This window comes from Haematobia irritans, chromosome 1 (genome assembly GCF_050003625.1).
Source record: "Haematobia irritans isolate KBUSLIRL chromosome 1, ASM5000362v1, whole genome shotgun sequence".
Lineage (NCBI taxonomy): Eukaryota > Metazoa > Arthropoda > Insecta > Diptera > Muscidae > Haematobia > Haematobia irritans.
The window spans coordinates 204,320,627-204,336,639 of record NC_134397.1 but is presented as its reverse complement, the minus strand read 5'-3'; the positions used below and the strand labels follow the sequence as shown (position 1 = coordinate 204,336,639).

Below are 16,013 nucleotides of genomic sequence, written 5' to 3'. Positions count from 1 at the left end.
GGAAGTGTACTGGTTGAACTGATCTGCTTGATCTGTTTTCAAAATCACCTGGAATTTCAAAGGAAATCCTAATATTTGATTCATGGTGGTGGGTATTTAAGATTCGGCCCGTCCGAGCTTACTGCTGTATATACTTGTTTTATAATAGTTTTCCCATATTTTGATTTACTCTTCTGTTATTGAAGTTAACTCAACGTTGTTTTTTCTTAATTATTGATATCGAGTCGCGGCTGCGATGCGTATCTGCTGCATGTGCAGTTAGGGCGAACTGATGCTTGTTAAAGGCGTCCTTGACAGCATTGGTGAAATGATGGTAGGATTTTCCTGTCTAGTGTTGTCGACACCACCACTGCAGTCAGCAAAGGATGGTCTGTGCATATATATGTGCTCCTCATTTATAACGCACGTCTAGGATAGAACCTCAGGATTGTTTACTTATGGCTATGTGATCGATTTGATTTTCGGTCATACCGCCGGGTGAGACCCATGTCTCTTTATGTTTGTTTGTGGGGGAAAATAAACAAAAATTTTAGAAAAGTTCACCATTTCCGATCATGTTTCCCATGATCCCATGTCGGCCCATTCTTTTCTCCACGTCATTGTTGTTGTGACCTAATTCTGCATTGAAATCGCCAGAATGATAATGTCTCTTCGTTTAACATCCTGGAATACTTTAGCAAGGCTGCTATAGAATTCTTCCTACTGTTTTCTCTGTGATGTGATTCATTAAATTAAAAATTGTTAGCTGAAGTCAATTATTCGGTATATTTTCAGTTCTTACAAAATTGCCCCTTTAAAGTAATTATTTTGCAAATTAAGACTGTCTTATATATGTCGCATCGGGTCGGCATTAAAACAACAAAACAACCAAACATAAACAAAAATATGTCAAGAAATATTTTTATTCTATCCATTCTTATGGCGCTAGATGCCTGAACCATTTCATTTAGATTATTTATTAAAACTTTAAACAGACAAAAACTTTTGCATTGCTGCCAACACTTTAGGAGTTCATTTCTTTTTGAGTTTTGCCAAGGAAACCTTTCTTTTGTTTTGTGAGTGAGAGCCAAGGTTGAATCTTTTCAATTTGTCAGATCGTACTTCTTTTACCACTGACTATTGTCTTAAATTTTTAATTTACATGTTGTGTAATACGGAAGAATTTTTCTTTTTGTTGTCATTCATTTATATTTGTTTGAAATGAATACACACACACACACCCACATACATCATACGGAGCATCAAAGATATACAGACATAGAAGTTCTTGTCCCCATACAGATGATAGACTTTTGTAATCCAACATCTTCGTGTTCCGGAATAAACTTTGAAGAAAACTTTACAACATACTTATTGTGCATGTGGAGAAATTGATTCTAGTCCAATTTGTTTTTTCAAAAAAAAAAAAGCAAGAAAAAGTTGTTAAGAAATAATTTTTTGTTCACAGGCTTTGTGTAAAGGATTTTAATTGAGAAAGCCATAGCTTTAAGGCAGACAAGAAATGGAAGAATGATGCACTTAAAAGTTATTCATACTTGCGAGAAAAAAATATTATAATCAAAACTTGCCGTCAATTCAATGGCCAAAACTGATACGAGGTTGGGATTGGACAACCCTAGCGTTGCAATCTGCCAAGATTATACGTACTCAGAACGTTTTGAAATACGAGCACTATATATGTTGAAATTAAATCGTGTTCACGATTTCTATAGAAATAAAATTTTGCAAAAATTTTCTATAGAAATAAAATTTTGCAAAAAGTTTCTATAGAAGTAAAACTTTGCAAAAAGTTTCTATACAAATAAAATTTTGCAGAAATTTTCTATAGAAATAAAATTTTCCAAAAATGTTCTATAGAAATAAAATTTTTACAAAATTTTCTATAGAAATAAAATTTTTACAAAATTTTCTATAGAAATAAAATTTTGCAAAAATTTTCTTAAAAAATAAAATTTTCTATAGAAATAAAATTTTGCAAAAATTTTCTATAGAAATAAAATTTTGCAGAAATGTTCTATAGAAATAAAATTTTGCAAAAATTTCCTATAGAAATAAAATTTTGCAAAAATTTCCTATAGAAATAAAATTTTGCAAAAATTTTTTATGGAAATAAAATTTTGGAAAAATTTTCTATAGAATTAAAATTTTGCAAAAATTTTCTATAAAAATAAAATTTTGCAAAAATGTTCTATAGAAATAAAATTTTGCAAAAAATTTCTATAGAAATAAAATTTTGCAAAAATTTTCTATAGAATAAAATTTTGCAGAAATTTTCTATAGAAAAAAAATTAGCAAAAATTTTCTATAGAAATAAAATTTTGCAAAAATTTTCTATGGAAATACAATTTTGCAAAAATTTTCTATAGATATAAAATTTAGTAAAAATTTTCTATAGAAATAAAATTTTGCAAAAATTTTCTATAGAAATAAAATTTTGCAAAAAAATTTCTATAGATAAAAAATTAGCAAAAATTTTCTATAGAAATAAAATTTTGCAAAAAAATTTCTATAGAAATAAACTTTTGCAAAAATTTTCTATAGAAATTAAATTTTGCAAAAATTTTCTATAGAAATAAAATTTTAAACAAATTTCCTATAGAAATAAAATTATTATATTACAAATTTTCTATAAAACAAGTAAGGAAAGTCTAAAGTCGTGCGGGGCCGACTATATTATACCCTTCACCACTTTGTAAGTCCACATTTTCGATACCATATCAAATCCGTCCAATGTGTTGGATGCTATATGAATCCATACACATATATTCTGTATATCTGAGCAGATCTGTACAGAGTTCTGCAATACTTATAGATTTTACATTTAAGTCGGCTAATGCGCTGAGGTGGAACACAATGTTAGTAAAAAACAAGTAAGGAAAGCCTAAAGTCGGGCGGGGCCGACTATATTATACCCTGCACCACTTTATAGATCTAAATTTTCGATACCATATCACATCCGTCAAATGTGTTGGGGCTATATATAAAGGTTTGTCCCAAATGCATACATTTAAATATCACTCGATCCGGACAGAATTTGATAGACTTCTACAAAATCTATAGACTCAAAATTTAAGTCGGCTAATGCACTAGGGTGGAACACAATAAAAAAATATGGGAAACATTTAAATCTGGAGCAATTTTAAGAAAACTTCGCAAAAGTTTATTTATGATTTATCGCTCGATATATATGCATTAGAAGTTTAGGAAAATTAGTCATTTTTACAACTTTTCGACTAAGCAGTGGCGATTTTACAAGGAAAATGTTGGTATTTTGACCATTTTTGCCGAAATCACAAAAACATATATATGGGAGCTATATCTAAATCTGAACCGATTTCAACCAAATTTGGCACGCATAGCTACAATGCTAATTCTACTCCCTGTGCAAAATTTCAACTAAATCGGAGCAAAAAATTGGCCCCTGTGGTCATATGAGTGTAAATCGGGCGAAAGCTATATATGGGAGCTATATCTAAATCTGAACCGATTTCAACCAAATTTGGCAGGCATAGCTACAATGCTAATTATACTCCCTGTGCAAAATTTCAACTAAATCGGAGCAAAAAATTGGCCTCTGTGGTCATTTGAGTGCAAATCGGGCGAAAGCTATATATGGGAGCTATATCTAAATCTGAACCGATTTCAACCAAATTTGACACGCATAACTATAATGCTAATTTTACTCCCTGTGCAAAATTTCAACTAAATCGGAGCACAACATTGGCCTCTGTGGGCAAATGAGTGTAAATCGGGCGAAAGCTATATATGGGAGCTATATCTAAATCTGAACCGATTTGGCTGATATTTTGCAAGTTTTTCGAGACTCATAAAATATTCGGATGTACTGAATTTGAGGAAGATCGGTTGATATACACGCAAATTATGACCAGATCGGTGAAAAATATATATGGCAGCTATATCTAAATCTGAACCGATTTTTTCCAAAATCAATAGGGATCGTCTTTGAGCGAAAACAGGACCCTATACCAAATTTTTGGACAATCGGACTAAAACTGCGAGCTGTACTTTGCACACAAAAATGCATCAGCAGACAGACAGACAGACAGACAGACAGACGGACATCGCTAAATCGACTCAGAATTTAATTCTAAGACGATCAGTATACTAAACGATGGGTCTCAGACTTTTCCTTCTTGGCGTTACATACAAATGCACAAACTTATTATACCCTGTACCACAGTAGTGGTGAAGGGTATAAAAATATAGGAAACATTAAATATGAACCAATTTTGAGGCAACTTCGCAAAAGTGTATTTATGATTTATCGGTCGATAGATGTGTAATAGAGTCATAGGAAAATTTGAGTCATTTTGATAAGTTTTCGACTTGGCAGTGGCGATTTGATAAGGAAAATGGAGGTATTTCGTCCAATTTTGCCTAAATAGGAAAAACATATATATGGAATCTATATAGAAATCTGAACCGATTGCAATCAAATTTCACATGTATAGTTACTATGTTGAATCTACTCCCTGTGCAAAATTTCACGTAAATCGGATAACAACATTGACCTCTGTGGTCATATGACGGAAAATCGGGCGAAAGATATATATGGGAGCTATATCAAAATCTGAACCGATTTCTACCAAAATAAACACACATATGCAGAACCTTAATTCTACTGCCTGTGCAAAGTTTCAAGTTCAATTCTACTCCCTCTGCAAAATTTCACGTAAATCAGAGTAGCACTTTTCCCTCTGTGGGCATATTAATCCAAATCGGGCGAATGATATATATGGGAGCTATATCTAAATCTGAACCGACTTCAACTAAATTTTGCACAATTAACGATACTATAAAACGTACTCCTTGTGCAAAATTTCAAGCAACTCAGGGCAAAACTCTGGCTTTTGAGGCCATATAAATACAAATCGGACGAGCTATATCTTAATCGGAACCGATTTTAACCAAATTAAGCACACTTAACGATACTATTAAACGTACTTGTCGTGCAAAATTTGAAGCAAGTCAGGACAAAACTCTGGCTTTTGGGGCCATATAAGTCCAAATCGGTCGAAAGATATATATGGGAGCTATATCTAAATCTGAACCGATTTCAACTAAATTTGGCACAATTAACGATACTATTAAACGTACTCCTTGTACAAAATTTTAATCAAATCAGGGCAAAACTCTGGCTTTTGAAGTCATATAAGTCAAAATCGGACGAAAGATATATATGGGAGCTATATCTAAATCTGAACCGATTTCAACTAAATTTGGCGAAATTAACGATACTATTAAACGTACTTGTCGTGCAAAATTTGAAGCAAGTCAGGACAAAACTCTGGCTTTTGGGGCCATATAAGTCCAAATCGGTCGAAAGATATATATGGGAGCTATATCTAAATCTGAACCGATTTCAACTAAATTTGGCACAATTAACGATACTATTAAACGTACTCCTTGTACAAAATTTTAATCAAATCAGGGCAAAACTCTGGCTTTTGAAGCCATATAAGTCAAAATCGGACGAAAGATATATATGGGAGCTATATCTAAATCTGAACCGATTTCAACTAAATTTGGCACAATTAACGATACTATTAAACGTACTCCTTGTACAAAATTTTAATCAAATCAGGGCAAAACTCTGGCTTTTGAAGCCATATAAGTCAAAATCGGACGAAAGATATATATGGGAGCTATATCTAAATCTGAACCGATTTCAACTAAATTTGGAGAAATTAACGATACTATTAAACGTACTCGTTGTGCAAAATTTGAAGCAAATCAGGGCAAAACTCTCGCTTTTGGGGCCATATAAGTCCAAATCGGACGAAAGATATATATGGGAGCTATATACAAATCTGAACCGATTTAGGTGATATTTGGCAGTTTTTACGGGACTGACAAAATATTCAGATGTACAAAATTTGAAGAACGTCGGTTCATAAATACGTGAATTATGATCAAATCGGTGATAACTATATATGGCAGCTATATCTAAATCTGAACCGATTTTTTCCAAAATCAATAGCGATTGTCTTCTACCCGAAGAAAGACGTTATGTCAAATTTGAAAACGATCGGACTTAAACTGCGACCTGTACTTTGTGCACAAAATTACATATACAGACAGACGGACGGACGGACAGACAGGCGGACATCGCTAAATCGACTCAGAATTTAATTCTAAGCCGATCGGTATACTAAAAGATGGGTCCATGACAATTATTTCTTGGCGTTACATACAAATGCACAAACTTATTATACCCTGTACCACAGTAGTGGTGAAGGGTATAAATAGAAATAAAATTTTGCAAAAATTTTCTATAAAAAAAATCTAAGAAATAAAATTTTCTATAGAAATAAAATTTTACAAAAATTTTCTATAGAAATAAAATTTTACACAAATTTTCTATAGAAATGAAATTTTGCAAACATTTTCTATAGAAATAAAATTTTACAAGAAATTTTCTATAGAAATAAAATTTTGCAAAAATTTTCTATAGAAATAAAATTTTGCAAACATTGTCTATAGAACTGATATACGAGGTTGGGATTGGACAACCCTAGTGTTGCAATCTGCCAAGATTATACGTACTCAGAACGATTTGACATACGAGCGCTATTTCTGTTGAAATTAAATCGTGTTCACTATTTATATAGAAATAAAATTTAGCAAAAATTTTATATAGAAATGAAATTTTGCAAAAATTTTCTACAGAAATAAAATTTTGCAAACATTTTCTATAGAAATAAAATTTTGACAAAATTTTCTATACAAATAAAATTTTGACAAAATTTTCTATACAAATAAAATTTTGACAAAATTTTCTATACAAATAAAATTTTGACAAAATTTTCTATACAAATAAAATTTTGACAAAATTTTCTATAGCAATAAAATTTTGACTAAATTTTCTATACAAATAAAATTTTGACTAAATTTTCTATACAAATAAAATTTTGACAAAATTTTCTATAGCAATAAAATTTTGACAAAATTTGCTACAGAAATGAAATTTTGCAAAAATTTTCTATAGAAATAAAATTTTGCAAAAATTTTCTATAGCAATAAAATTTTGCAAAAATTTTTTATGGAAATAAAATTTTGCAAAAATTTTCTATAGAAATAAAATTTTGCAAAAAATTTTCTATAGAAATAAAATTTTGCAAAAATTTTCTATAGAAATAAAATTTTGCAAAAATTTTCTATAGAAGTAAAATTTTGCAAACATTTTCTATAGAAATAAAATTTTGTCAAAAATTTTCGATAGATATAAAATTTTTACAAAATTTTCTATTGGTAGTATGTTCTCCCTTTTTGTAGAAGTAGTAATTGTTGTTTCGATCGAAAATTTTCTATAGAAATAAAATTTTTTCAAAATTTTCTATTGCTAGTATGATCTCCCTTTTTGTAGACGTAGTAACTTTCGATTGTTGGTGGAAGTTAAAATCGTTAAAACATTTAAAATTCGACATTTTTACAATTCAAGGGATATTAAAAAACCGAAAAAAATGTCGCAAATAGGAGGGATATAGTTGCAAATACTGAAATAAACTTCTGAAATAATAATGAAATATTTCTTTCGAAGAAAAAAACATGTTCATACTAAACACACAAATTTGATCAAAAATTTCAAAAATACAATTTTTATTAAATTTGGTCAATTTTTGGTAAAATTTCCTTCAACTTTTCGTAGGATATTTTTGGCATGAGTGGCAACCGTGCTTACATATTGTAACGAGGTTCACAATGTGAATTTGTCTACCTTTTTCCAAATCTAAAAAAGTATTTTTTCCAAATTTAGGAAAGTTGACTTTTCGATTTTATTAATAAGCTAAAATCCGTTAAAAGACTTATGCCATCGAAACTTCCGACTATTGGATACGTTGTCAGAATTAAACATTCTACAAAACACTTTAATTTTGGTTTCCTTTTTTGTCGAAATTTTTCTGAAAATTCAATTTGATTAGATTTTCGTCAATTAGTCAAAGTTGAAGATTACATTCGATTAGTCGATTTTCGGCTTTGGTATTCCTATCGCATATATAAATACATATATAAACATACATACAGACATATACAAAACATCAAAAATATTTTCAACAAGGAATCAAAGGTTTAATGTCCAGAATACATATTCCAGCTGCGGGAAACCTTTCGCAGACTTTCCATGCACAGAAAAATATCACCAAAATTATACCGATTATTGGGAGCGCAAATATAAAAATGCCGGATTCTCCCAAATGATTGAGTATTTATTCTGATTGTAACAGACTCATGAATCGAAGTATTGTCCACAGCTTGCTATTAATTTTTTCCATATTTCTGACAACATACGGATGTCGCGATGAAAACACGACTCGTCTTTTGACTCTATCCGCGAATCAACCCAATTTGGCTTCCCATTAGGACGAAAATTCTGATCAGCCAGGTCTTGCATCATCGATCGGAACAAGTGGTAATCAAAAGCATCATTGTCTGGACAATATACCGCGGCTAGGTAGGACTTCCCATTAGAATGTTTACAAATAATTTCTTACCAGTTTTGCAACATGTTGCCGAGCGTTATAGTGTTACGAAATCTCCTTCTCGTACCTTTGCAAATATTGTGGCCGTTTATCATTTAATGCTCGACTCAAACCCATCGATTGAGTTAGATACAAATCGCTTAGGATCATCGAAGTGGATTCACTTTTCATCACCAGTAACAATGCGATGCAAAAAAACAACTTTTTTAACGGGACCAATTACATTTTTAATTTACATTCGTGAGAAAAATTAATTAGATGAATTAGGTTAAGTATAGTGGAAGCCCGATTCCATATTTAGCACAAAGGATCTCTTCTTTATAGCCTAGTCCGAACGGCGTTTCGCATTGCAGTGAAACCACTTACAGAAGCTTTGAAAGACTTAGAAATCTCACCAGCATTACTGAGGGGGGGGGGGGGGGTAATGCACCGAAGAAAATCTTTTTGTTGTACGATCGAAGCAGTGATTGACATGCTAACCATTGTACCACTGTGGCTCCCTTGATGAATTAATTTCGTGATTTAATAAAAAAAATATTTTCCTCACTTTCGTCAGAGAGCCTTCAGTAAGTGGTCATATAAACCAGCAGTCACATTTGACCTCTTCGTAGTAGTCTCTGTTTATTCGCAATCCAATGGAGTTTCTTCATCGTTTCATCCATGAAACATGCATCCATTTAAGAGGGCAAATTTTTCTATAGACCGGCAAGGTCCATTATTTTTCTTCTATTCACAAGATAAGATCCACATTGAGTACCTGAGCAAAAGCACGGAGCTGTACTATACCGAATTATTAGCCCAATTAGAAGGTGAATTGAAGAAGACTCGAACCCATTTGACGAAGAAACAAAAAACGAAAATTCGCCTTATAACGCACCGTACTGAGGCCATGTGTGACTTTTTTGTTTCTAATTTAATGGCGAAGGAATGTCTCGCCGGATCGTGGCATTTTTTTTTTTTCGGACGACATGAGTTTTTCGGACAGGTAAGATATTTTTTTTTCAGAAAGGCTAAGAATGCTGGAGCATTGATGGACCAGTGTTTCGAGATCAAAGAAGACAATGTTGAAAAATAAAACGGCACTTTTCTAAAATGTCTTTCACGTAGTAGATGGACCAGTGGACCGCCAATTAACCAAAAATATTTGTTTTTTATGTTTTTTACGACCCTCTATGAGTAAGACATTTATGGTTCACATTGTGCTGGAGTTGATCTCATCCTTGTTGGTTTCAGATGTGAGAGATAGCGAAATGTGTTTCACCTCGTAGATGGACCAGTGTATCGAGGTGAAAGGAGACTATCGAGAAAAATAAACCGCCAATTATCCAAAAATATGTGTTAATTTTTTTCGATGTTTTTTATGACCCTGTATGAGTAAGACATTGATGGTTCACATTGTGCTGAAGTGGATCTCAAATCTTAGCCTTTACTGTCTGCCAGGAATTCATCCTTGCTGGTTTCAGTTGTGTGAGGTAGCAATTCAGACATTTGGAGATAGTTGAGGTAGGGAAAATCCGGTATCTTTCGGCATTTATCTTTGAGCGAATAAGCGTGATGATTTTTCCATGTGATTGGTTGAGAAGTCCATTCAAAAGTCCAATGAAATAGGAGGGACTTTTCAACAAGAAAATTTTGGATTTATGTTTCAGCGCCTTTGAGTGAAGCGGTAGTTATTTGCAACACTCGATCCTACCAAGTTTTATACCGTCAGTTACCCACTGACTAATGTATGGAGCCCACCTAAAGGGGATTATATATTTAAATAGGTTGTGTACAACCAATCCTTAAAATTGGAATTCAGCCCACCTAAAGGGGATTATATATTAGGTTAGGTTAGGTTATGTGGCAGCCCGATGTATCAGGCACACTTAGACTATTCAGTCCATTGTGATACCACAGTGGTGAACTTCTCTCTTATCACTGAGTGCTGCCCGATTCCATGTTAAGCTCAATGACAAGGGACCTCCTTTTTATAGCCGAGTCCGAATATATTATATATTTAAATAGGGTGTGTACAACCGATCCTTAAAATTGTGTCCCATATTCTATCAGCCAATGACTACATTATGTTCTCTCTGTCGTTTGCGTTCTTTGCAATTATTTTCGCATATATGCAAACGAAGTTGAGGTAAGTCAGGTAGATTTATCCGAGCAAGCTAATATATTACGCATCTCAAAGCGCCATTGGCTACAGATGGGTGACACGTTAGCTACATTACAATCGGTTCCATATAAGTAGTAGTTGAGCCAAATAAACTCGCTTGATCTTAGTTGGTCAATACAATTTCGAACGTCCCATCGATAATCGCTTTCTCCTGCCTTCTGACCGTAACGGCCTAACGGATATAGCTAAACTTTGCACTCTAGATAATAAAGGCTGATCTTGAGAGGTATATGCCTCTCCACAATCTACGAGGTACTGCTTTTGCCAACGTTTATGTCTTTACATAGCTAGAATCATGACTTCAAACTGGAGATAATCTAGGGAGTATTGCGAGAACATCCTGCCGATATGACGGCATTCTGACATGTTTGTATGTCATTCAACTGGATGTAGCTTGCTTGTTTACTCTACACTGGTGCTATATAGTTCGCCACTCACCAGCCAATAGCTTTATAACAAGTTAATAAAGATTCTTTCTATCGTCAAGTACTCTGCCTTTAACTGCTGCTTGATGTCACAATTGTGGATATGTGATCTGCACAAGTTATCCGATGGGACCGAAACCCTCATTGAAGATAGTCTTATTTGTAACCCCATGGTGATGATTTTATATCTCTAAAATCAACAGGAATTGTTGGTGTTAGAAACGATATCTATCGAATAATGTCCTTAGTAATTATAGTGTATGGGTTTTGAAGTTGTATAGCTAACTAAGTTCTCCGCGCTGAGCCAATTTTAAAATTAAGTGTAAAATGTTTTTCTCAGATAACTAAACATGATAATTTCCCTCTTTATCGTCATGTTAGTGTACAAGTAGGTAGTAGCAATTTGTGTAAATATTTAATGATATTGTGTGTTAAGACATTTTTCCTACTTACTGCCATCGCTATGTGCTACTCCTTCCCGTAATAGAAAGTAACGTAGGCCTTCCATTGTATATGTCTCTGATGCTTCTAATGGATCTACTACATTATTTTTACTTTTCGACATTTTCTGGCCATCGACAGTCCAATGGGAATGAACAAATAGCTCATGTGGAGGCTCTAAACCTGAAAAGGCAAAAAAATGAATTTAGACTACTAATAAATTTAATAATAATTTTAATTTTATTTTTATTATTTTTATTATTTTTTTCTTTTTTTTTGTTATGTTAAATGTTAATTTAATTTTTATGCTGCATGTATTGTCTCATCCCTAACGTTGTGTTAGCAGATGTTGACTAGTTACTGAGTAGCTGTAAATTCTTTAATTAATTTGTTTAATTTTTATTTATTTTTTTATATATATATTTTTATTTAGTTTTTAGTTGTTTTTTTTTTTTTTATTTAGTTTGTATTATGTTATATCATTTTTTTATTTATTTTATTGAGTCTCTTTACTAGCTTTTTATGTTAGTATTGCTGTCTTACTCACATATTCATGTTTTTTTATTTTTACTTTTTTATTTTTTTTATTGTTCTTATTTTTTAATTTTTTAAATTGATAATTTAATTTATTTTTTTAAATAGTTTTTTTCTTAATTTTGTTAATTGTTCTAATTATTGTGTATTTGTTTGTTTCAAATTCAGTTTAGTCACTTATTGATACTATTTTTGTTATTAATTTCTAGTTTTTAAGCGCATAATTTTTATAATTTGTTGTTATTGCTATGTTTGTGTAGTTTTGGAATCCGTATATGGCTTTGCGGCTTGGATTCGCCAAGAAAAAATAAATAAATAAATAAATAAAAATAAGATTACTAATAATAATTGTAATTCAAATTCAACTCGAAACAAAAATCACTTATCCCAGCCGAAAGTACTCAATGAAAGGAGAAAAGCAATTTCTGGATTTTGCTAGATTGGTTGCCATTCGTTTTTTATGAGTCTCTAAAGTTTTGTCGTCAAATTCGATTATGAGGACTTTTTTGCTATTTTCGCATGGCCATTGCTCAAAAAATGCTGTGAATTGTTTTTTGCAGTCTTCAGCAAAGTTGTAGCTCTTGACTCGGCCAACAAAAATGCTGAAAATATTAAGTCGGAAAATTTTCATATTCATGCTCATAACCACAAAAATGGCGAAAGATTACAATTCTCACCAATTTTTTTCGTTTTTTTCGACTCTTGAACTATTGAACATTTTTCCAAACAATCCAGGCAAGAAATGTAGCCTATAAAATTATGAACTTTCTAGTTCATACAAATTTCATACGACCACTCCGAGTTTATATATTCAGCACTTTTGTTGGTTGAGTCAAGAGCTACAACTTTGTTGAAGACTGCAAGAAAGTCACAAAGCTATAGTCATGCGAAAATATTAAAAACAAGTACTCAAAATCGAATTTGGCGAAAAAACTTTAGAGGCTCGCAAAAAACGAACGGCAAACCAATCTAGCAAAATCCAGATATTACTTTTTCCCTTTCGTCGAGTACTTTCGGCTGGGATAATTGATTTTTGGTTTGGAATTTTTTTGTTGCACTTTGGTAATCATATAGTTGGACAATCAAAAATGTTATCTTCAATTGACTGAGGGAACTAATTTTTACTACGGACCCCCGATGTATTCTATTCTATGCCTTCTTATTAGCCTTTAGTAAAATTCCCATTGTTTAAGGAGAATCCAAAAATGACTATTCTAATTGGAGGAATATCGCACTATTCAATTAATTACCTGCTGCAATTAAAAATGCTGGCCAATAAATACCATGGAACTTCAAAATATCCTTTCCAAGAACTTGCACTTTTGGTGGCCAGCAGGATTGGAACTGAAAAACTTAAACAGCTTAGAATTCTATTATAATGGCAGAATATTTTCACAAATACCTTTGGATCTGGATAACCTGCCGATGTCAAGTAGTTCACCAGAGCATCGAGCCAAACATATATGGATTGCGAAGGGTCATCCGGAACCGGTATAGCCCATTGTACTCTTTGAGCTGGGCGAGATACCGAAACATCGGGCAAAGGTTCTGATAACATATCAAACAATATCTTTTCAAATTTCAACGGTTTAACTCTACCGCCTTGTTTTAACCAATACAGAATGTCATCTTGTAAATTTCCCAAACGAAACATGTAGTTTTTCTCCTCCGTCCATTCCGCTGGATGACCAGATTCCAAAGAAAACCTTTCTCCCGTCGTTTCGTCTATGCGTAGCTGAGAATCAGTGAGAAATGTTTCATCGGATACACAATACCATCCTTGATAGTTGGCAGAATAAATGTGGCCTTTGTTGTTGAGCGATTGCCAAAAATGAGCAACAGCCTTTTTGTGTCTCTCCTCTGTGGTGCGTATAAAATCGTCATTTTGTATACCAGCTTGTTGGAATACATTGCGATACCTTGCAGAGATGTCATGACAATATTGGTCAACAGGAATGCTGTGGGAGGCCGCAGCTTGTTGCACTTTGGTACCATGCTCATCGGTACCCGTACATAGACGTATGGGCGTTGGATTCTCAGGTGTAGATTGCAATTTACGATAACGACATATTGCATCGGCAATCACGGCCGAATACAAGTGACCAATATGTGGTGCTATGGAAATAAAAATAATCAATATTTCATTATGGGTCATACGTCCAAGGTTGCAAAGATATTTCCACCTACCGGCATTTACATAAAATATTGGTGTTGTCACATAATACGTTGAGGCGAGATTTGTACAAAATTTTCGCACAGCTTGAACTTTTGGTATTAACATTTTTAGTGATTGTTTTTACATTTACATCTGCGTAGTACAAAAGAAAAAAACACCGACAACAATTACGAAACCGCGAACATGAGAAGCCATTCAGTGACCATATGGTATTTGTTTGGTCTAAACAGATGACGCATGAACAACGATTAGTTGGCAACGTATCGCTTCGCCTGAGTGCCGTTAGAAGTGTTGAAATCAAATAAACACAACCAAATCGAGAAAGCAATTTACGGCGGCTGCTAAAAACAATTCAAGAAGAGATTGACTTTATATTATCCTAATGAAGCAGATTCCTCTGTTGGGGATGAAATTGAAGAAAGTCCCTGTCATACATATAGTTAACACTAAATTAATTTAAAGTTAGCTATTTCTCAATTATCCCTGCCAACATTTTTTGAATTTGAGGGCGCTTCTGAGAATCCCCACTACGTCGAAAACAGTCGTATACGATATCCAAAACTCCTCGGAAAAGCGCCGTCACTATTGAGAAGTTGTACCACCCCAAGTTACTACAAAAAAGTAACGCATGAGTGCAATTATTAGGTTCCTTCTGGATACATTTAGAAGGACGCCAATAAGAGCCCCTTCAAACAATCAGACAAAGTGCATTTTAAGATAGTTGTAAAAGAATCATTGTGGTCAAGTAAAACACGATTGTTTATATGTTTATTCATTTTATTAAACATTTATAAATTCTCATAAATATACCATTTATACGACTATCACATCACATTTAACATATTTTTATGCATTAATAAAAGATTGATGCTGAGTTACAAATTGCAAGTTACATGTTGTAGCGTCTATCAGCCAGCGCTTTTATTCCCAATGGAGGCAGCGTGTCTGGAAAAATATTTGAAAAACTATCACTTTATTCCATTTGGAAAGTAAAAAAATAAATTATAAGAAGCTAGTTGTCCTTGGTGTTTCACAACATATAAAATGGCTCTTGTAACAATAGTGATGGCAAAATACTTTCATTCGAATAGTGATGGCAAGATACTATCACAGTTGGCGATTGTTGCAGTGTCACTTACGAGTCTGGGGTAGCGATGAGGATGAAATGGAACTTTGAAATGCTGGCAGGGTAGTAGTGGTTGACAGTTGGATTGATTTTATATGGACTCAACTAACTCTTTAACATGGCGATGTACTTTTCCAGTAATTATCTATTTTAAGAAACAAATTTTCAACGAAGCGATAATACGCGGTATTGTTAACAAATGAAATTTATAATGAGTTTACAAAAAATGGCGCTGTCTGCAATCGGAAGGCATCGATTGCCGTTAGCGAAGTGTTGTATACACTGTTAATAATATAATTCTTGCATTGCATAGTAGATAGCTTAAAGTTGGTCTATACAAGCAAACTTAAAGTTAGTGTTTTTGGTAGTCAGCTACTCAATTGACAACAGGGGATGACTGGGCACTGGTAGTCGGTATTATATTTCATTATATCGGGTAGTCGGTATCTTCTATTCGATTTATATGCACTCATGATGAAATTTTGAATTTCGCAATATAATTTCAAAACAATAAGTCCCAAATCTTTTATCAATTCGAACTGCTGTCCAATAATGACCCTTAATTGCGCAGTGAGATCTCACCAGCTTGAAAATGGCACTACAATAAAAAATCCAAAACATATTAAATTTATTCAAAAGATTGTAT

The 16,013-nt window shown here is 33.0% G+C and overlaps 1 protein-coding gene across 1 annotated transcript in view; it reads right to left on the bottom strand.

Moving 5' to 3' along the window:
- MetRS-m (Methionyl-tRNA synthetase, mitochondrial) overlaps window positions 1–14,465 on the bottom strand; it is a 67,865-nt gene extending 53,400 nt beyond the window's left edge. The window contains exons 1-4 of the mRNA XM_075292623.1: window positions 14,253–14,465; window positions 13,468–14,180; window positions 13,316–13,409; window positions 11,544–11,714 (exon numbers count right to left, since the gene is read on the bottom strand). Of these exons, the coding sequence (XP_075148738.1) occupies window positions 11,544–11,714; window positions 13,316–13,409; window positions 13,468–14,180; window positions 14,253–14,346 (1,072 nt within the window). The 5' untranslated portion in view covers window positions 14,347–14,465. The remainder of the gene's footprint in view (window positions 1–11,543; window positions 11,715–13,315; window positions 13,410–13,467; window positions 14,181–14,252) is intronic.
- Window positions 14,466–16,013: the final 1,548 nt, after the last annotated feature.